Source organism: Leptopilina heterotoma, unplaced genomic scaffold, assembly GCF_015476425.1.
Source record: "Leptopilina heterotoma isolate Lh14 unplaced genomic scaffold, ASM1547642v1 Lhet_66, whole genome shotgun sequence".
In the NCBI taxonomy this organism is placed as follows: domain Eukaryota; kingdom Metazoa; phylum Arthropoda; class Insecta; order Hymenoptera; family Figitidae; genus Leptopilina; species Leptopilina heterotoma.
Window position 1 is genome coordinate 1,465,926 of NW_025111153.1, and position 22,538 is coordinate 1,488,463.

At 28.5% G+C, this 22,538-nt stretch overlaps 1 protein-coding gene across 1 annotated transcript; it reads left to right on the forward strand.

The window, feature by feature from the left end:
- The first annotated feature begins 675 nt into the window (after window positions 1-675).
- On the forward strand, window positions 676-21,898 carry LOC122510055 (uncharacterized protein MAL13P1.304-like). Its single transcript, XM_043624450.1, has 8 exons — window positions 676-901; window positions 994-1,072; window positions 1,200-1,489; window positions 1,836-2,238; window positions 4,263-4,573; window positions 20,482-20,760; window positions 21,131-21,320; window positions 21,573-21,898. The coding sequence occupies exons 1-8, from the start codon at window positions 727-729 to the stop codon at window positions 21,790-21,792; spliced, it is 1,947 nt and encodes a 648-aa protein (XP_043480385.1). The 5' UTR covers window positions 676-726; the 3' UTR covers window positions 21,793-21,898.
- The last annotated feature ends 640 nt before the right edge of the window (window positions 21,899-22,538 follow it).

Consider the following 22,538-nt stretch of genomic DNA (forward strand, 5'->3'; position numbering starts at 1 on the left):
TCAGGAATTTTCTTTTATTGAAAATAATTAAAATAAATTTTAATGACAACTTTTAAAACGCTATTTTGAATTTTAAATTATAATCTTGAATTCGTATCAGCGACCTCAAAAACAACCAAGTAACAATATTCTGCTAAATAAAACGATTTATAAAAAAAAATTAATTAAAAAATAATGTTTTATGGAAAAAAATATATAGTTAAAATTTATTTCAACAAATTTTTATTCAATTGTACAATTTAAGAAAGAATATAATTTAAGTCTAAGGTTTTCGCTTGATTGCAAGGATTAACGTTTTTTTGTAATAAAAAACAAAAATAGAAATTAAATAAAATGTATTTGAATTTCAAGTGAAGGCTTCCAATACTTTTGGTAAATTTACTTGTTTTTTAAAATTTTTAATTAAACTCAATTAAATATAAATAACGAAAAGAGTAAAAAATTATCATAACAATAATTATATTATTATTAAGATTAGTTGTTTTTTAATATAATTTTCCATAAGAAGATTCAATTCCCTCACATTTTTCTAATTAATTAGTATTTCTATAATAATTAAATTTCAAATGTATTTTAAATATTGAAATAATTGTTTTTTATTATCAACTTCACGACGGACGAGTTTCAATTGTTATCGTTTAACTACGTGATTGTCAAAATCAGATACGCTGGCAACAAAAATTTTTATTTGTTTAAAATTAAAAATTCTAATAACTTCCTCAAAATATGCCAGCATTTAAAGGACAGGGGAAGACGCGCATTTCGAATTCGAAGAAACAAGACGAATCAGAAGAGAAGAAATCTTTAAGTCCTCGTCATAATCGTAAGCGTACGAGCATTTTACATCGCGTACAGTCACAAAATACAAATGAAGTAAACGATATTATTTATGGATTTCTAGGTAAGAAGCATTTTTTCAAAATATTAGTTTTTTCATCCATTAAAATTTAATCCAAAAAATGTAATAAAAAAATAAATTGTACATTAAATTAGGAAATTTAGCAGCAGTTCGTAACAATCAGCGTAACTCAAAATCAAAGCGATTTAAAGTTCCAGGAGTGAAAATTAAAAGGTTTTTATTTTTATCTAATACAGTTTTCTAAATTATTTTTCTCCATTAATGGAAAATTCTATGAAGCTAGATATTTTGAGAAATGGCAAAAAGGGTTATAAATAAAATATTTTAATTTTAAAAATAGACAAGGTCGAGTTCGGAAAAATACTAAATCAAAAAGTAACCAAAAAATAAGAAAACTCTCTTTTGCTCCTTCTGAATCGCATTCAAGATTAACTGATGACAGTTTCGTGACAGAGACAAGAAATTCAGAGACATCAAAATCAAGCTCGGTTTACAATGACAACGATTCGACGGCGAATGATTCTGATTTCGAAGAACCCGCAGATTCGAAAAAGGGAATCAAGAATCTAATGAGAAGAAAATCATTAGTGGAAATAATTAATAATTACATTAAAAATGGCATAAAAGAAGGTAATAATTTTATTCAACTTTTTTTTAATACAATTTTATTTATATTTAAACAATTTCTAACTACTTTTAAATTTTGGATGATTTAAATTTTAGATTTTTGATGAATAAATCGCATAAAAATATTTAAAATGTTTTTTGTAAATAAAACGATTTAGTTTATAAAATCAGTCATATTAAAAATTATAAATTAAAAATTTTATAATGCAATTAACTAATGGACAACTTTTAATTATTATCCACTTTTCTTGTATAAAAACATAAAACAATATTTTAAAGAACAGAAATATTATTTTTTTTAAATATTAAATATTAAAGAAATTAAAAAGAGATTTAAAAACTGTTCTAGATATGAAAAAGGAGAAACGCTACATAAAGGAAGCACTTTCTTTTGGAGTAAATGCAGGTTACCTCAGACCTCTTGATAACTCGGGTCATTTACTTGAAGTTTCGTCGGAATTGCCGGGCATTATGTTAAATGACATGAAAGATACTGTAACTGAACGGAGGCGTCGAAAGAATATGAGACGAGGCATTGTAAGTTTCGACGATTATATCATGAAATCGTCGAAGAAACGAGCATCCAAGAAAGAAACTGAAAAACGTCACAAGGAAACAAATACCAATGTTTTAAAAAAAAGGTCCATTTCAAATGTGAATCAATCGACTTCAAAAGTTGAAAACAAAAAAATTGAAAAAAAACCGCCACCAAAAAAGAGAGCTAAAATCGCTAGGCAATCAAGAAAACCGATGTAAGTTTAAAGTATATTTAAAATTTTCAAATCTTTAATAAACAATAAAAAAAAACTTTAGAAATATTTTAACAAAAAACAAAATCAATAAAATTAAATTAAAGTAATAAATTCAAATAAAGAATATTTAAAATGATATAATATAAAATAATAAGGTTGTTTACTATTTTCGTTCAACAAAATTTCCGGTTCTTTCCAGGCTTTGTCCTAATTTTTCCCGGTTTTTCTACACATCAAATTTTTTATTTGATTTCGAACATAAATAAATCTACAAATGGCTTCAAAATTTTCATTACAGTTTTTATGAATAATAAAATTCTTTTGGCGAGTTTCTTTAAATTTTTTAAAAATAATGTTTTTTTTAAATAATTTTAATTAAAATTTTGGAAAATAATTGAATTAAACGAAGAATTTTTTCAAATTTAAAAAAAACAATCTTATCTGTTCATAATTATAATTAAAAATTTGAATAATTCAATTTTAATTAAATGTATTGATACTAATTGAATTTATGCAAAGAATTTTACTATTTACAAAAATAATTGAATCCTTCCAAAGAATGTTATTATAAGAAAATAATTAAATGTTTGCGAAGAATTTTATTAAAATTTTAAAAAATAATTAAATTGTGGAGAACAATTTAATTATTTATAAAGATAATTGAAACTTTGAGAAGAATTTAAAAAAAATTTTAAACATAATTGAATTTCTGCGAAGAATTTTATTACTTTTGAAAATAATTAAATTGTTTCTTAGAATTTTATGTAAATTTATGAAAATAATTGAATTCTTATGAAGCATTGTTTTAAAAAATATTATTCAAAAGAATTTAGTAAATTTGACGATTTTTGCTATATATGGAAATAATTGAATTCTTGAGAAGAAATTTTTTACAGTTTCTAGAAATAATTGAATTCTTTCGACAAATTTTTTTTTTATTTTAATAAAATTTTTAAGAATAATTACATTTTTCGATGAATTCGATTAAAATTGTATTAAAAATAATTAAAGTTCTGCAATAAGTTTTACTATTTATGAAAATAATTGAATATATTGCGAAGAAATTTTTAAAAATAAAATTATAATTACGGTGACTAACATTCCTTGATTATTTTCGAAAAATTGAAATAAAATTCTTTGAAAGAATTTTATTATTTTTAATAGAATGTAAGGAAATTTCAATTATTTGAAAAAAATTCAATCACTTGTTTATAAAAATTCAATTATCTTGAAGCAACAGAATTGAAAAATTTCAAAAATCTTATTTTTCAGAATTTTCAAAAAAAAAAACTTCGCAAAAATTTAATTTTATGGAAAAATTTAAAGTGTGTATTTTTTTTTTAATTTTAACTAATAGAAATTTTAATTATTAATCTTCGCACTAAAAAACACGAATACATTAGAATGTGACTGCTTATAAAATTCAATATTATTTATCAATTATTAAATTAACTATATTTGAATCAGTTACTGATTTTTTACTATCAAATTAATTATTTTTAACTAACTCAAATTTAGAGAACAATATAAATATCTATAAAAATTGAAATAAAAAGCGATTTTTTAAAAACAAATTAAAATATTAAATCTTTTTTTAATTTGGTAAAAAATTCCCGGATTAGCATAAAATTCCTGGCTTATTCCCGGTATTTCCCAGTTAGTAGACACCCTGAATAATTATTAAAAATACACTCTGAAAAAATTATGTTTGAATCAAATACTCTATTGTGTTGAATAAATTTAATTTTTAGATTATTCTAAATAAAATTAGTTTAATCTAAATAAATATTTGTTTGATTATATTATTCAACAAAAATTTGGTTATTTCAAATAAATTTTTCTCTGAGTGTAATAGGAAAATAAAATAATTATTTAAAAAAAAATTTTTTTAAAAATTTTTAAATTATTTAAAAAATGTTTGTTGTATAATTATACAACAAACATTTTTTTATTAATATAAACATTTTTATATTATACCTAGAAAAATGGTGGCTACTGTACTTTTAATTCACAATTTATTTCAGGCGAAATTCAAAAAAAATGCGAAGACATCGAAGTCCAACACCATGGAGAAACTCGAATTTATGTGAAAAAGATGAGGAGTCACCAGTCGATAATGGAGAAAATGATCATGGTAATGGAGAAAATGATGATGAGAAAGAAAATGACAATAAAAATGATAACGATTCGAATAATTCTACAACAGATACAATTGAAAATAGAAAATCAGCTACAACGATTTTTAGAAAAGATGATTCAAAAAAGTATCATGAGAACCATAGCGAAAATGGCAGTAGAGATAATTTCTCAACGGAATTGCAGCATTCTAACGAAAGTAATCAAGAAGGACATAAGCAATAAAAATTTTCTTTACAAATTTTATATTATTTATTTAATTATTAAATTTTTGTAGTATTTTTATGTTTTTTATGGAATTTTAATAAATTATATTTTTAAATTCAAGTTTTTATTACTGTTTTGGAATTACGTTCTTCGCCTTTTCTTTGTCTTGATATTCTTTGTACGGTTCTACTTTTTCAGTTTTAAGTAGAAATTTTAATTGCTTCTTCAAAAAGTATTCACAATACTTTGGAGGCTTTAGTTTCTAACATACGGTACCTACTTTTGAAGTCTAATAAAGTTCCTTTTTATATTGATAAATAATCATTTTTAATTTTTTTTATAAATTTTGAAGTCCTTTGTTATGTACAATAATTGGTTAACCAACTATAAAATATACCATTTCCGTTGAAAATAAACAAATAAATTTTTCAATGACTAATATACTTTTTAAAACTAGAAATATTTATTCATTTGAAAGGTGGCATAACAAAAAGGATCAAAAGTAAATTTTATGATTTTACAGGAAGGCTATAAGCCAATTTTATAATTTTATAGTTAAGGAAAAATGTTGTCCAAAGTGAAATATACGAATTTTGAATTTTTTTAAATAAATTTCGCACGTAATTTTTGCTGTAAACTTTCTTTCAAAATTTGACCATTTTTCTGTACAAATTTTGTATAATATTCGTGTGAATTACTAACGAATTCTTTTAGTAGATTTTCTTAAATATGCTGCTAGGAATTCCAAAACAATTCTGCACGTAAATTTTGCTATACATTTTTTTCTTAAAAATTGAATTACTTTTCCAAACAAATATTGTGCAATATTCGTGTCAAATTAATGAATAATTTTTTTAGTTATTTTTTTAAAAATTCGAAAGAAATTCTGCACGTAAATTTTGCTGTAAATTTTTTTTGGAAATTGGAATATTTTTCTGTACGAGACTCAAAGAGTATTCGCGCGAATTGCTATCTAATCTTTTTAAAAAATCCCCCGGGAATTCGAAAGGAATTCCGCAAGTAAGTTCGAAAAAAATATCAAAAGTAACTTGTGCAGTAATTCAAGTAATGTTTGCTCTAAGCTTTTAAAAAAAATTTTTTATTACTTTTCTGTACGAATATTGTAAGGTTAAAAATTTTTGATAAGAATTCGAAAAGAATCCCTCACGTAATGTTTGCTCTGAATTGTTTTTTTAAATAGACCACTGGAGGAATTCTTTCTTAATACTTAGCGTAATTTTTTAAGAATTTATTTTAAAAAATTCGTTATTTTTAGCTCCGTTTGAAGCTTTGTAAAATAAAAACGCAATATGATAAAAATCTTTAAAAGGGCTCAAATGAAAGATTAAATAATCAACTTTAAGGCCTAGAATTGAAAGATAATTAATAATCAAGGAAAACCTATTTTTATAATGAGAACCTCAATGAGAACGTCAATGAGCTACCTCAAATATTTAAAATAGCTGGGATAGTGATATCATAGTAAAAATCGATTTGCATAATTGGATTTGCTTGGAATTTGTTATTTGGGGGTTTCTGAAGACGTTAACAACATATCAAAATTATATTTAAAAAATTAAAAATGGCGAATTTAATATGGCGTCTAAAGTGTAAAAAAATTACTAATTTTGAAAATTTTAAATCTGCTATTTTGAAATACTTAAATCTAACACTACATCAACATTTTTTTGTAACCCAGTTTAATTCCTCCTAATCCCCTCCAATCTTGTTTGTAATGTTTTTAATTCGAATTTACTTTACCAGTCCACCCAAGCATAGGTCAGCCTAGAGAGAAGAATTGCTTCATAGATCCACAATAGTGTATCCGGTTTAAGACCCCAGTTGCCACCAATGGCCCTTCTACATTGCTAAAGTGCAACTGTAAGTTTTTTGCACTTCTCCCCTAAGTGCTTTTCCAAAACAGTTTACTATCCAGGATTGCCACTAGATATTTTGGCTGCTCTGTAAATTAAAGCTCTTGTCTGGACAGCTTAAGGGGTCACAAGACTTTCTGCTTATACCATCTGGTATAGATTACTGCTTCTGTGTTTCCAGGATTTACAGAAAGTTCTACCTTCTTACACTATCTATTTAATACCTCTTGCGCCACCTCGAGTATCACATCAAGGTGGGGACCACGAAAAATTAACAAAATATCGTCTGCGTAGCCAATTGCATTGTACTTTGCCTCAATGAAGAGTCACAGTAGTTCATCCACTACCAAAGAGTAGCATCCCGCTCTTTACACATATTGACTTTTGTATAGCGGGTAACGCTTCAAGATCTCACTGCGGTTATATGTATTTATCACCTGTCTTTCAACTAATTTTAGGATATACGATGTAAGGCTAATAGGATAGAAATCATTTGGTAAGGTGTACCTGTTTTTGCCCGCTTTAAGTATAAATACAACTTTCGTACCCCTCCACGCTTTTGCGACATTTTCCAGAGACAGACTCGCCCTGGAAAACCTCACCAATGGTCCCACATCGTTTTCTATCTATAGCCCTTTGTAAAAGGAGAGGAAAAACCGGGAGACTTGTAAGGGCTGAAAGATTCCATGACCGATCTGACCCTATCGGCAGTCACGATCCTATTAGCCAACTGCCTTCGAAACCGATATTCAGCCTGTGGAAAGTTAATCCCACTGACTTTTAACTTTGCTTCTTATTAGGGCCTAAGCTCTGCTACGCATTGCATGATCTATGTATCAATTGGGTAAGACGCAATAAAGTTAAAGACTTCTCCTCTGCAGAAAGAGGCCTCAAACTTCGACCACCGATCAACCGGCTCCTTACAATGGCTTTCCTAAGAAGTAGGGCTTGCAATCCCACACTAACGTCAATCCCGCGGGACTAGAATGCGGGATAACTCTCAATCCTGCGGGATCCCGCAAAATTTTATGTTATTAGCTATATTCTAATTTTTTAATAATTATTAGAAAAAATTTTATTGAAACGTTTTATTTATTCAATTGAATACATTGTTACAATGACTTAGAACCAATTTGAAATCTAAATTTTTATTTAAAAATTTTTTTAAACTATTGAAATCCTATTTTCGAAGAAATTGTTATATAAGTTTGGCTATGTCTATAAAGAAATTTTTTATTATTCCACAATTTCACTTGTTAAACTAAGTTTGAATGTAAATTAAGTATTTTTAAATTAACATAAATTTTTCCATTAAATGGAAGTTTCTAATTTTCATTCTGAAAATAAGATTTTAACCCCTTGGTTGTCAACGAAAGAGGAACCGCAAAAAATGCCTGTTTTTTGCCCGTTTTTTGTACATCGACAATTATCACAAAACGTAAGTAAAAAAATTCGACCAAAAATCTTCTTAATCTGCGTGAAAATTGTAGTTGATCATAATTTTTGGTTTTTATTTAAGGGTAGCCAAACTCGTAATTCAACCCTCTAAAAATTGACAAATTATGAAATTCATACCACCATAAATTCAACAAAAATAATTAATTATTAACGGTAAAACTGATAAATAACGAAAATAAAAAATCCATTTCATAAAAAAACATTCTAAATTACCTAAACATCCTCAAAATGCTTTTCAACCCCCAAAAAACTACCCCTATTTGAAAAATTGACCAAAATAAACACAAAAAAATTATTACTCCGCAAAATCTTCACGAAAATTATAAATAAAATCAACTAACTAGTCAGACTTTAATTCCATGCTAGAGTTAATCAATCAACCCCAAAAAACTACCCCTTATTAAAAATTTTATTATATTCCACATTTAAAAAATTATTACTCCGCAAAATCTTGACGAAAATTATAAATAAAATCAACTAACCAGCAAGACTTTAATTCCATGGTAGAATTAATCAATCAACCCCCAAAAACTACCCCTAATTGAAAATTTTACTATATTATACATTTAAAAAATTTTTACTTCGCAAAATCTTAACAAAAATTATAAATAAAATCAACTAACTAGCCAGACTTTTATTCCATGGTAGAATTAATCAATCAACCCCCAAAAACTACCCCTAATTGAAATTTTACCATATAACACATTAAAAAAATTATTACTGCGCAAAATCTTGACGAAAATTATAAATAAAATCAACTGATCAGCCAGACTTTAATTCCATGGTACAATTAATCAATCAACCCCCAAAAACTACCCTTAATTGAAATTTTACCATATTACACATTTTAAAAATTATTACTGCGCAAGATCTTCACGAAAATTAGGAATAAAATCAACTAACTAGCCAAACTTTAATTCCATGCTACAGTTAATTAATCAACATCCAAAAACTACCCCTAATTGAAAATTTTACCATATTACACATTTAAAAAAATTTTACTCCGTAAAATCTTCACAAAAATAATAAATAAAATCAACTAACTAGCCAGAATTTAATTCCATGCTATAGAAGATCAATCAACCCCCAAAAACTACCCCTAATTGATAAATTGACCAAAATAAACAAAAAAAAATTATTACTTTCCAAAATCTTCATCAAAAATATAAATAAAATCAATTAACTAGTGAGACTTTTTTTTTTTTTTTTTTTTTTTTTTTTTTTTTTTTTTTTTTTTTTGCTTAGGGACTTTTGGGAAATCTGCCTACAGATACCTTGGATTCCGCACTCCAAGGTTATGTGGGGTTGGTACAATGAAACAAAAGGAAATATTAAAAAAAAAGATAAATACATAAATGTTATAATAAATTTAATAAACTGGCGACCTACTACCAGCCCGACCCACTAAAACCCGTAACCCTTCTTCTGGAGCCCTTTACCCTCCCTCGGAACTGTCGTAAGACTTTAGCCTTCGAGGGTGGCGCTCCAACTCTGTCGCTAATGCGACCTTCTCCCTTTCTCTGCGGTCCTCCTGCGTTCGTAGTTAAAAAAATGATTAAAACTATTACAAAGTCCAAGCGGAATTCACAGCACAAAAATAATAAAAAAACAAATATTTTAAGAAGTGTAAAAAGTCAAAAGATAAAATTGTAAACGGATATAAAAAAGAAAAGAAAAAAAAGTAAACACGTATATAATGTTGAAAAGATAAAACTGTTTAAAGACGAATAAAAAACACAAAACAAATTAAACAAAAAAATGTATAAGGACAAATAAATCACAAAATAAATTAATAAAAAACAAACAAGCAAATTAAAAGCTGTTTAAATCACGCTTTTTGGCTCCTTTTAATACTTCTTATTTGCTTTTAGTTCTTGCGAGAGTCTTCTTCGCCTCCTCAAGGGCCGTCCTGAAGACTCCGCATCCTCCGCTGCCTGCAATATGGGTGGTTGACACCTTATTGCCAATCTTTTCCTTGCACAAAAAGCAACTTGAGTTGTTTTTACAGTTGGAGAACCTGTGACCGGCCTCACCGCACTTAAAGCACGCAGCCGATCTGTCCTCCTTCTGGCATTTGGCTGCAATATGGCCGTATCCCAGGCATCGATGACACCGGACGACCATTACTCTTCTTTTGATTGGGCAACACATAAAACCAATTTTTACGTGTCCCAATTTCTCCAGCCTGTTCGCCTCTTCCAGGTTGGTGACTACAACCGCGAGCTTCATCCCTCGGCGGTTGGGTCCTAAGACCGTCACTCTCCTGTTTACTGGCTTACCCATTGCTTCAGACAACACTTGTTGCACCTCAGCTTCTTGGGTAAGGCAATCCAAATCACGGATCTCGAGTGTAACTCTTCGATCCAATGACTGCACCTTACCCATGCTTCCAACCGCCTTGGTGACCTCAGCGGTGAAAGCGTCCTTATCGGAGTCTCCTCTGAACTTAATCAGAAGGTCCCCCTTGTTTGTAGCTTTTGCTGCTACTATTCTCGTATGGCTGTCCTCTGGGTTGACCTCTTTGCGAAGCTTACCCAGAACGTCAGCATACGTCAATCCTTCACCGACTCGGATTAGAACTGTGGATCTTTTTGACCCAATTCTTTCCAATTGAGGAATCTTTGGATCTGGTACTTCCGTTTCCATAGGAGGAGCTTCCTCCTTCTTCCTCTTATCGGTTTTGGTTCGAGTCTCTTCTGGACTGTCACCCTCTCTCTTCCGTTTCTGAGCATCTCTTAAGACGCTTTTGAGATTACGCCTATAGAAACGCTCTCTCTCTTTCTTACGGTCCTTGCGGTTGCATTCCGCACCGCTCAGAACGCATGCCAAATCGAAGTCCGACTCATCGGCCGCGGCATGCTTTGCCCTTGCCTCCTTTAGCAGGACGTCGATGATCTTGAGTCCATCCTTTACCGTCCTATTGACGGTCTTCTGAATGTCGCAAGATTTTATCATCTTTGCGACCTCCAACTCCATTTTTTCGAGACAAGTCGCCTCCTCCTTTCTGAGCCGCAAGCATATCTCGCGAGTCTCTTCTATCGCCTCGTCGTCTACTTCTGAGTGGATAGCGCTATGAACGGTTTTTCCGCTACTGCAGCTTGACACACTCAGAAGGCTCGACGTGCTTCCTTTCCTCGTTTTTTTATTTTCTACGATGTTCTGTGGATCTACCCTTTCCACGATCACTCGTGGCACTGCAAGAAATTGTGCGCCCCCACAATCCGCGCGCACTTGAGCATCGGTCCTGGGACCGATGGTGAGATTTCCCGTTTCCGGCCTGCTCACATGGGGTACCTTCTCAGAATTTTTTGAATTCATTTTTTCTTGCTGTTTAGTTGTCCTTTAGTTGAAAGCCCCGCCACCACGACAAGGTCTACCGAACATATCCATGATGTCAATCATGGTACAATTAATCAATCAACCCCCAAAAACTACCCTTAATTGAAATTTTACCATATTACACATTTTAAAAATTATTACTGCGCAAGATCTTCACGAAAATTAGGAATAAAATCAACTAACTAGCCAAACTTTAATTCCATGCTACAGTTAATTAATCAACATCCAAAAACTACCCCTAATTGAAAATTTTACCATATTACACATTTAAAAAAATTTTACTCCGTAAAATCTTCACAAAAATAATAAATAAAATCAACTAACTAGCCAGAATTTAATTCCATGCTATAGAAGATCAATCAACCCCCAAAAACTACCCCTAATTGATAAATTGACCAAAATAAACAAAAAAAAATTATTACTTTCCAAAATCTTCATCAAAAATATAAATAAAATCAATTAACTAGTGAGACTTAATTTTCTTGCTAAAGTAGATAAATCCACCCCTTAAAAACTACCCCTAATTGAAAAAAATACCACAATACATATTAAAAAAATTATTACTCCGCAAAATCTTTACCAAAATTATAAATAAAATCAACTAACTAGCCAGACTTTAATTCCATGCTACAGTTAATCAATCAACCCCCAGAAACTACCCCTAATTGAAAATTTTACCATATTACACATATAAAAATCTTTATTCCGCTAAATCTTCACGAATATCATAAATAAAATCTATAACTAGCCATACTTAATTAACTTGGAAAAGTAGATTAAGCAACTCTTTAAAAACTACCCCTAATTAAAAAATTTACCATATTACACATTTAAAAAAATTTTACTCCGCAAAATCTTCACGAGAATTATAAAGAAAATCAACTAATTCGCCAGACTTAAATTACTTGCTAAAGTAGATTAATCAACCCTCCAAAAACTACCACTAATTGAAATTTTACCATATTACACATTTAAAAAATCATTACTCATCAATCTTTTCACAAAAATTATAAATTTTATCGACTAACTAGTGAATATTTTTCAGAGTAATTATTTTTTAAATGTGAAGATTTTGCGGAGTAAAATTTTTTAAATGTGTAATATGGTAAAATTTCAATTAGGGGTAGTTTTTGGGGGGTTGATTAATTCACTTTAGCAAGTAAATCAAGTCAGGCTAGTTAGTTGATTTTATTCATAATTTTCGTGAAGATTTTGCGGAGTAAAAAGTTTCTAAATGTGTAATATGGTAGAATTTTTAATAAGGGGTAGTTTTTTGGGGTTGATTGATTAACTCTAGCAGGGAATTAAAGTCTGGCTAGTTACTTGATTCTATTTATAATTTTCGTGAAGATTTTGTGTAAAAGAAATTTTTTAAATGTGTAATATGGTGAATTATTTAATTAGGGGTAGTTTTTGAGGGGCTGATTAATCTACTTTAGCAAGTAAATCAAGTCAGGCTAGTTAGTTGATTTTATTCATAATTTTTGTGAACATTTTGCGGAGGAAAAAGTTTTTAAATGTGTGATATGGTAAAATTTTTAATAAGGGGTAGTTTTTTGGGGTTGATTGATTAACTCTAACATGGAATTAAAGTCTGGCTAGTTAGTTAATTTTATTTATAATTTTCGTGAAGATTTTGAAGAGTAAAATTTTTCTTAATGTGTAAAATGGTTAAATTTCAATTAGGGGTAGTTTTTAGAGGATGATTGATTAATTCTACCATAGAATTAAAGTCTGGCTTTCCAGTTGATTTTATTTATAATTTTTGTGAAGATTTTGAGAAGTAAAATTTTTTTAAATGTGTAATATGGTAAATTTTTTAATTAAGGGTAGTTTTTAAGGGGTTAATTAATATACTTTAGCAAGTAAATTAAGTCTGGCTAGTTAGTTGATTCTATTCTTAATTTTCGTGAAGATTTTGCGCATTAATAATTTTTTAAATGTGTAATATGGTAAAATTTTCAATTAGGGGTAGTTTTTGGGGGTTTATTGCTTAATTCTACAATGGAATTAAAGTCTGGCTTGTCAGTTGATTTTATTTATAATTTTAGTGAAGATTTTGCGCATTAATAATTTTTTAAATGTGTATTATGGTAAAATTTCAATTAGGGGTAGTTTTTGGGGGTTGATTGATTAATTCTACCATGGAATAAAAGTCTGGCTGATCAGTTGATTTTATTTATAATTTTCGTCAAGATTTTGCGGAGTATTAATTTTTTAAATGTGGAATATAATAAAATTTTCAATAAGGGGTAGTTTTTTGGGGTTGATTGATTAACTCTAGCCTGGAATTAAAGTCTGACTAGTTAGTTGATTTTATTTATAATTTTCGTGAAGATTTTGCGGAGTAATAATTTTTTAAATGTGTAATGTGGTAAATTTTTTTAATTAGGGGTAGTTTTTGAAGGGTGGATTAATCTACATTAGCAAGGAAATTAAGTCTCACTAGTTAATTAATTTTATTTATAATTTTGATGAAGATTTTGGAGAGTAATAATTTTTTTTGTGTTTATTTTGGTCAATTTTTCAAATAGGGGTAGTTTTTTGGGGGTTGAAAAGCATTTTGAGGATCTTAAGGTAATTGAGATTGTTTTTTTATAAAATGGATTTTTTATTTTAGTTATTTATCAGTTTTACCGTTGATAATTAATTATTTTTGTTGAATTTATGGTGGTATGAATTTCATAATTTGTAAATATTTAGAGGGTTGAATTAGGAGTTTGGCTACCCTTAAATAAAAACCAAGAATTATGATCAACTACAATTTTCACGCAGATTAAGAAGATTTTTGGCCGAATTTTTTTACTTACGTTTTGTGATAATTGTCGATGTACAAAAAACGGGCACTTTTTGCGGTCCCTCTTTCCACTGTTTGGGCCAAAAGTGTATTGAAAAAATTTTTAATGGATTTTTATGAAACTTGGTACCCTAAGGTTTCTGGGGTCGCTGATTACGAATCTGACATCAGTTTTTTAAAATTCAAAATGGCGGATCCAAGATGGCGGAAATTGTTTCAAAATTCGTCGAATTTGCTTGAAACTTGTTACTCGAGGGTTTTAAGGGTCGCTGATTACGAATCTGACATTAGTTTTCCAAAATTCAAAATGGCGGATCTAATATGGCGGACAATGAAATAAAAAATTGATCAGGTTAGCTCAAAACTGAATACTTGGGGGTTTTCAGGGTCGCTGATTACGAATCTGAAATTAGTTTTTTATAATTCAAAATATCTGGTTCAATATGGCGGAAATTTTTTAAAATTTATTGAATTTGTTTGAAACTTGTTAATCTGACATCAGTATGATAATTTTTGGTAAAATCAAATTTCGTTAAATACCCTGAAAAACTAATATCAGATTCGTAATCAGCGACCCTAAAAGCCCCGAGTATTCAGTTTCAAGCAAATTCGACGAATTTAGAAAAGATTTCCGCCATCTTGGATCCACCATTTTGAATTTCGAAAAACTGATGTCAAATTCGTAATCAGCGACCCCAAAAACTTCTGAGTATTACGTTCCAAGTCAATCTGATCAATTTTTTTATTTTGTTGTCGGCCATATTGAATCCACCATTTTGAATTTTCGAAAACTAATGTCATATTCGTAATCAGCGACCTCGAAAACCCCCGAGTAACCGGTGTCAGGAACATTTAAGAAGTTTTTAATCACCTTTTTTAAGTTGCGCATATATGCGTCATGATCACTTTTGTCCAGTTTAGTTTTGCGCATATATGCGTCAGCGACAGTCAACGGGTTAAGAAACAAAGAGTATCGATGGTTTTATCTGCTAAACTACTTCTAAGTTTATTACAAAGATATCCTGCGGCAGAAAATGCTCGTTCAGATTCCACATTAGTTGGTGTAATAGTCATTAACCGTTTGAAGCATACATTTTTCTAGTCAAGGAATTTAAAAACCAAGTACACTTTAGGTATGTACACTGGTTAGGTTTTCAGGTACACTGATTAAGAATCTGAAGTCCGATTTTTCATATTTTCAAAATTCAAAATGGCGAATCCAATATGGCGGACGACTTTTTTTAAAATTGATCAAATTCACTTGAAACTTGTTACTCGGGGGTTTTTGGGGTCGCTGATGACTAATATGAAGTCAGATTTTCAAAATTCAAAATGGCGGATCTAATATGGCGGACTTATTTTTTCAAATTAATCAAATTCACTTGAAAGTTCTTAGTCAGGACTTTTGGGGTCTTTAATTACAAATCTCAAGTCAGATATTTAAAATTAACAATAGCGGATCCAATATGGCGTAAATTTGTTTAAATTGATGAAATTCACTTAAAACTTTTTACTCGGGAGTTTTTGGGGTCGCTGATCACAAATCTGAAGTCAGATTTTTAAAATTCACAAAGGCGGATCCAACATGGCGGAAATTTTTTAAAATAATGATGGAATTCGATTTAAACGTGTTATTCAGGGTTTTTTTTGGGGGTTTTTCGTTAATGACGAATATGAAGTCAGACTTTTAAAATAGGAAATTTATTAATATATAAATACATATAATATAAAATACATATTGGGCATTCTTTGTAAGACGAACATTCCCTGACTTTTCCCTGACCGTTAGAAATCCCGCGGGATTCCGCTCCTTTTTTATAAGTATGTTGGATTCAATAAATAGTGTGGGATCCCGCTCTGAGGGATTGCGAGCTCTACTAAGAAGTCTAAACTGCTCTCGTAAGCACCATATCAGGATAGCCGTCGCTGTAGGCCACCGTCGCGTAGTCAGAGGATTCGTCCTTTGAGCCATTGTTAACCCAACATTGTAACCATCTTTCCTGGTGCCCTGTTGGACCGACTTTGGCCATTTTACAACTTCTTTTTCCAAGGGTGACGCATCCAGACCGCTCTTTCTCTTCGACCCAGTAACAACACTCGAGGAATTCGAGGTTTGGGGACTTTGCTTCAGCTCCTGAATCCTCACTCTCACCCAAGACCGTATTAAAATCAGATCCCGAAAGAACGGATGGGACAGCCACTGGGATAGACTGACCTGATGCTTCAGAGTTTTAGGCCCTCGAATCCGCAGCCTCCGAGGAGGTTGTAGACGCCGTCACCGTACCTGTTTGGCCGCCCAAATTTAATTTATTGAACACATGGACATAAGAAATATAGGGACAGGCCTCAAAGTCAAAGTATGGGCGAGGGGGGTACGTTGGCAGATCGGAAGGGAAAACGCTACGTTGGTCGATTCCCTATTGGTAGACTTAATGCGCAGGCGCCAATTGCCATATAACACGTACATTTTCTTAACCAATTAGCAATTCGCCAACGCCTCCCCTTACGGACTGCAAAGTATCCCCCCGCATCTATATGCCATGTCCCTATATTTCTTACGTCCATGATTGAACAGGCTCTCCATATGAAGACTCACGAGTAGCTAGGGAAATATAAGTCAGCTCGTGCAGAGCCCCGCTCGCAGGAATAAGGCTACTCGAAGTCAAACTTTAAAACAAATAAAGGACCCCGCACAATTATATGGAAAATCCGGACCCGGTCAGAATTGTCTGTAACTTTAAAAATAATTACTTTTTAATATCCTGATCAAAAATTATTTCAGACAATTCTGACCAGGGCCAGATTTCTCATATGATTGTGCGGGGTCCTTTGTAAATTAATTTTGAATCTTAAAAATCTCTAAATGGAGAATAGCGAATTCTAATATCGACACTATTAACCCATTTAGTCCCAAAAGTCCATTTTTTCCCTTCACATTTGCACTTACCATTTTCAAAGATGGTCGGATAAAAAAAAATTGCACGTTGTGTTTCTGTATTTTATCGTCCTCTTTCAGAATCTGCAAGAAAATTTAACTTTTGACTTACGGATTAAAAGTTATGATTGTTTAAACAAAAAAAACACAAAATTTTTTGGTTTTTCTTTCATTAAAACTATATTTTTCATTGGAAATCGCTTCAGGAAAAATTTTGACTGACAAAATATCGCGTCCCTTCATTTAAGCATTGCTAGAAATTTTAATTCTTTCGAAATTCAGAATGGCGGCTCAAAAATGTCCGACATGTAAGGATGGTCGTGGGCATAAAATAAATTAAACACCAAAGTTAACAAAAACACATTTAGGTATATTCGAAACAAAGCAATACAATTATTATTCAGTAATCGCGAGACCTGTTGGTAAAGCTCTAACGCTATCTTTTATAATTAGTCATGAAGACCATTAATTAATAGAAGGGGGGAGGAACTAGTCCCCACTTAAGGTATAGCCCTATCCAAATCTATTACAGACAAAATATCTAAAATTTTGAATAGTCAGAAAAATAAATTCTAGACACATTTTCTCACCACAAATGACTAAAATTAGTATACAAATAACATTTATGATAAAATTATATCACTATAACTAATTTAACCCTCCGTCACACACATGAGAAAAAATTACGACTTTACACACGTTTAGAGGGAATCCCTCACAACATTGTAAAATAAGCAACATTCCAACATAAACAAAGGAATCAACAAAAATTTAGTTTTAACACAAACTTACAAATATATAGTAAATTATTCTAAATTACATATAAAATTAATAAAATTAATTTTCTGTCTCAAAAATAAAAATTAATTACACGAATGCACATCTTCGAAGGAATTCCACTTGACATGTAAAAATAATGTAACATTAACAAATAAGCAAAAAAATCATTAAACAATTCATATTTTAATTATATTTATAATATAATTTTGTCATTAACCAACAGTGGAACAAAAATGTTTTGAAAACTTGATTTTTTTATTTAACATAACCTCACTTTTTCCAGTTTTTTCTGGCTTTGAAGCTTCATAATTAAATATTAATTATGTTTAAACTAAATGTTTTATTAGAAATTTGCTGAGGAATAAATTGTCGAAAGGTATAGAAACTGATTTTATTTTGCAATGAGGAAAACAAAAGTTATTTAAAAAATACTGAAACCGTAGAGGGAATCCCTCCCTAGGTGTGTGACGGAGGGTTAACAATATTTTAAACAATTTTTATAAAGAAATTATTTTTTTAAAGTCACAAATATTGAAAAAAAAAATTTTTTTATATATCGCTCTTATTTTGATAGTTGCAATTAATGTTGAGGATGAAAATTGTTTAACATTATTATTTAACAGTGTTATAAACAATTATATAAACATATTAAGAATTGACAATCATTGAAGCTGAAAAATAGTGTCTTCTTCCACCGACTTTTCTACTGTTCTTTTAATGAATCTTGGAGGTAAAAATGATTAACCACAATTATTTAACAGCTTTATAAACAATTATTATAAACAAATTTCAAATTAACAACAAGTAAACATGTAAAAACTTCGTTTTTTCCTGTACTATTTTTTTCTATAGAATTAATGAATCTTGAAACTTTAACTTACCTACTAATATTTTTCAATTAAATTATAAACAATTGTTGTAAACAAATTACATTTTAACAGCAATTGAATATAAAAAAACAGTTTTTTCTTTTAATATCGTTTTTTTATTAGGTTCATGTATCTTGAAACTTAAATTTAATTCTAAGTATTTTTAACAAAGTTATAAACAATTCTTGTAAACAAATTATTTATTTACAATAACTTAAGGTAAAGTGCTGGTATTAACATTACTCTCACATAGAAATGACATAGACTATGAACATATTCTGTTAATAGCAGAAAACCAAAAATTTTTATTCTTTGACAAAACACAAAAATCATAAATTTTTTTTTATAAAATTATTACTATTAACAGCTTTTTGTCCACTTTTTAATGTCTTAAAGTGTCCCTGAACAAACAATTATCTCTTAGTAGTATATTAATTTTGATAACAATTATTTTAAAAAATATTTGAATTTCATTTACATTTTTAAATTTTGTACAAAATTCCTGCAAAATTCTAAGAAATTTTTATAATTTTTCGTAAAAATTCCGCTAGAATTTAGATAGTAATTCTGCATGTAATATTGGCTGTAAGTTTTTTTAAAAATAATTTCCAACCACATTTCCAAAAGAATTTTGTACAAAATTTATTCAAAAAAGTGGTCAGAAATTATTTTTAAAAAATGTAGAACAAACATTGCGTGCAGAATTACTATCGTATACCTAGCGAAATTTCTAAAAAAAATTATTTAAAAATTCGATACGAATTCGTGTAAATATTGTTTAGTTTAAAAAAGAATCAAGAATCTTATTTTTAATTCTTTACATTTTCACGATTCTCAGCTTAAAAATTGTTGTTAAAAAATTGAAATATAAAATACTTAAAAAACTAAATATAAATTAATATAATAATAATAAATAAAGAATTATTATAAAGTTTTATTGTTATTAATTGTAATTGAAAATAAGTCTGTCAATCACTCATTGTTGGAGTATTGAATAAAATTATGTTTTATACGTTCAATTTTATATACAAAAAAATAATTGTGAGTCTCTAACTTATGAAGAATTAATAAAATGTTTTTTGTTTCACCCTTTTTAAATTAAAAATTTAAACAATAAATTCCTTATAGATTTTTGAATTTAATTTTCAAGCTCAATCTGAAGTTAAAATTTGTCAGTCATTTTTTTGAGATCGAGCTCAGATTACATGAAGTCGTTAGAATAATTAAAAATATTTCAATTGTTTTGACATACACAACATGACATCTGTATAATATGATTTCGGAAAATTTCTTATATTATTTCGAATATTAAAATAACAAAATTAAGTGACGTAATCACATTCAAATTTTAAATTCCAAGTGCAAAATTTCTTAAATTCTCTGTGAAAAATTAAAATTATAAATTAAAGTAAAATTAAAACTAAAAATGGCTCCACATTGTTCCGGATGTGCCAAACAATCATCGAATGAGAAAAGTAAGGCTAGAAAATTAAATCAATGAGTATTAAAATTATTTTTAATAACTAGTTAATTCACAATATTTTTTCTGAAATTAATAAAAAAATACTCTTCCGTAAATTTTATTTATTTATAATTTTTAAAATTGTTTTGGATACATAAATGAAATAAAAAATATTTAAATCAATAATTAACATTAATAATATGTATTAAAGAATACTGCAAGAATTATAAATCGAGCTATTCTAATTCTACTACAAATACCTATAATAATTAATTGCAATAAATAATATAATGTTTATAAACAATTAATAAAATAATAAATAAACAGTAATAAAACAATAAATAAATAATTATAAAAAATTATAAATTAAAATTTCATATTTCTAGAACGAAAAGCATTATCCAATGATGCAGAAAGTAAATCTAAAAATTTGGAACGAAAAGGTGATGCAAAGTCAAATGCAAATGAAAATTTAAATCGAAAGCAAAGGAATTTAGGTTCAGAAAGACATGCAGAGAAATCACGGAATGCAGAATCGAATCACTCAATGGAAGAATGTGACTCCCAAGATGAAGATTCTGATAATGAAGAATATGAAGATGTTTCCGAAAGCAGCAGCGTTATCAGCACAGCATCTAAAAATGAATCCCAATCTGATTCAATTGGTAAATAAATTAAACTTTAAATGCTTATTGTTCTAATATTTATTTTGGTTTACATTACTTATTTTTATAACTATATTTTCAAATAAATATAACAAATGGATATTGCTTGTCATAATATATTTAAAAATTAATATTATAATAAATTCTATAAAATATTTCACTTCTAAAATAATAATTCAAATAAATTAATTAATTAAAAATTATTTTTTAATGCTAATAATAACTTTAATAAATGTCAGTAATGTATTTAAATATTTAAATAATTAAATAAAAGTAATTGAACAATGAAATATATTTCACAAAGAATACAATATTTTTTTAACAATTACATTAAGTTATTAAATTTTAAAAAACTATTTTTGATTAACAGGAAAAAGTGAACAAAACATTCGAGTTGCTACTGATGTCGTAGAAATTGCAGGAAGAAAACGAAAACATAAATCTTCAGATTCTCAAAGTGAATTAAAAAACGATAAAGTTCAAGACAGTAAAAGGCAAAAACTTTCCAAGGATCGCAAAAGAAGAAGTCAGAAGAGAAGTGGAAACAGTAGAAATTCCAAGTAATTAATAATTAAAAATAGAATCTTTTAAAAAATTAAATAATTTAATATTTTAAATTAAATTATTTTAAGTCTTATAATATGAGAGGGTGTACTAAATTTTTTTTTAGGTTTAAATACAATATTTTTCTTTAAAAAATAGAAGATATACATTTTTTCTCTTTTACGTTATTTTAAATTGACATATGACAAAAGCTAATATTTAGAGAAACGTAGATGTAACTTTTTATTTATCAGATTATTTGTTGATAGCAATATAGACTCAGAGGAAATTGAAGACGGTAAATATGAAAACAAAAACGACAATAAGGATAATAAAAAAAGTACACAGAAGAAGAGAAAAATTGATGAAATGGATAAAAAAACTTCGAGCCACACTTGTTCAGTAGCATCCAGTAACGAACAAAAAGAAACACCGAAAGAGAATCTCATTGACTACGAATCTTCAGATGATGACGATTCAAAAAACTGAATTTCATTTAAAATTATATCTTCGAAAATTTTCCATTACTTTTCTAAATTTATTGTTCGTTTATCGTTATTGTTTCAAAATTAAAAATATTTCAATTGTAATTTAAAATTATTTTTATCCTGTTAAAGTGGATTTATTGTCAATTGGTATTAATAATAATTCAGTCAAGTAAGAAAATAAAAATTTGTTCGTATTAAAAATTACTAATTATTTTCAATTCTTATTCTTTTTATAAATATGATAAAAAATTATTAATCATTGTGGTATTTACTAAAATTTATTTCAGTTTATACTTTGAATTTTATTGTTTAAAATAATAATAAAATAATGCTTGTTTAATTAATATTTCTTTAAAATTTAATTTAAATTTTCTGATTTGGTCAATTAAAAAAGCTTAAGTTACATAAAATAATTATTTATTACTTTTAAATAATGTTTCCATTATTTTTTAAATATTCTTTCTCTTCGATTTTGAAAAGATAATTAACCTCTCCCTTTCTCAAATGATTCCAATTTACGCTTCTTCTATTTCTCTTATCTCCTTCTACGATAATCTGTACATCTAATCTTTCCACGATGACCTATAAAACTGCAAGAAATTTTGAGTAGTAGAACTAGTGGTGAGATTTCCCATTTTTAGCCTGCTTATATGGAGTTTTTCACATTGAAAAGGTTTTCACAATTAATTGATTGCTGTTTAGATGTACTTTCTGTTAATAAATAAGATGATAAACAACTTTGTCCAA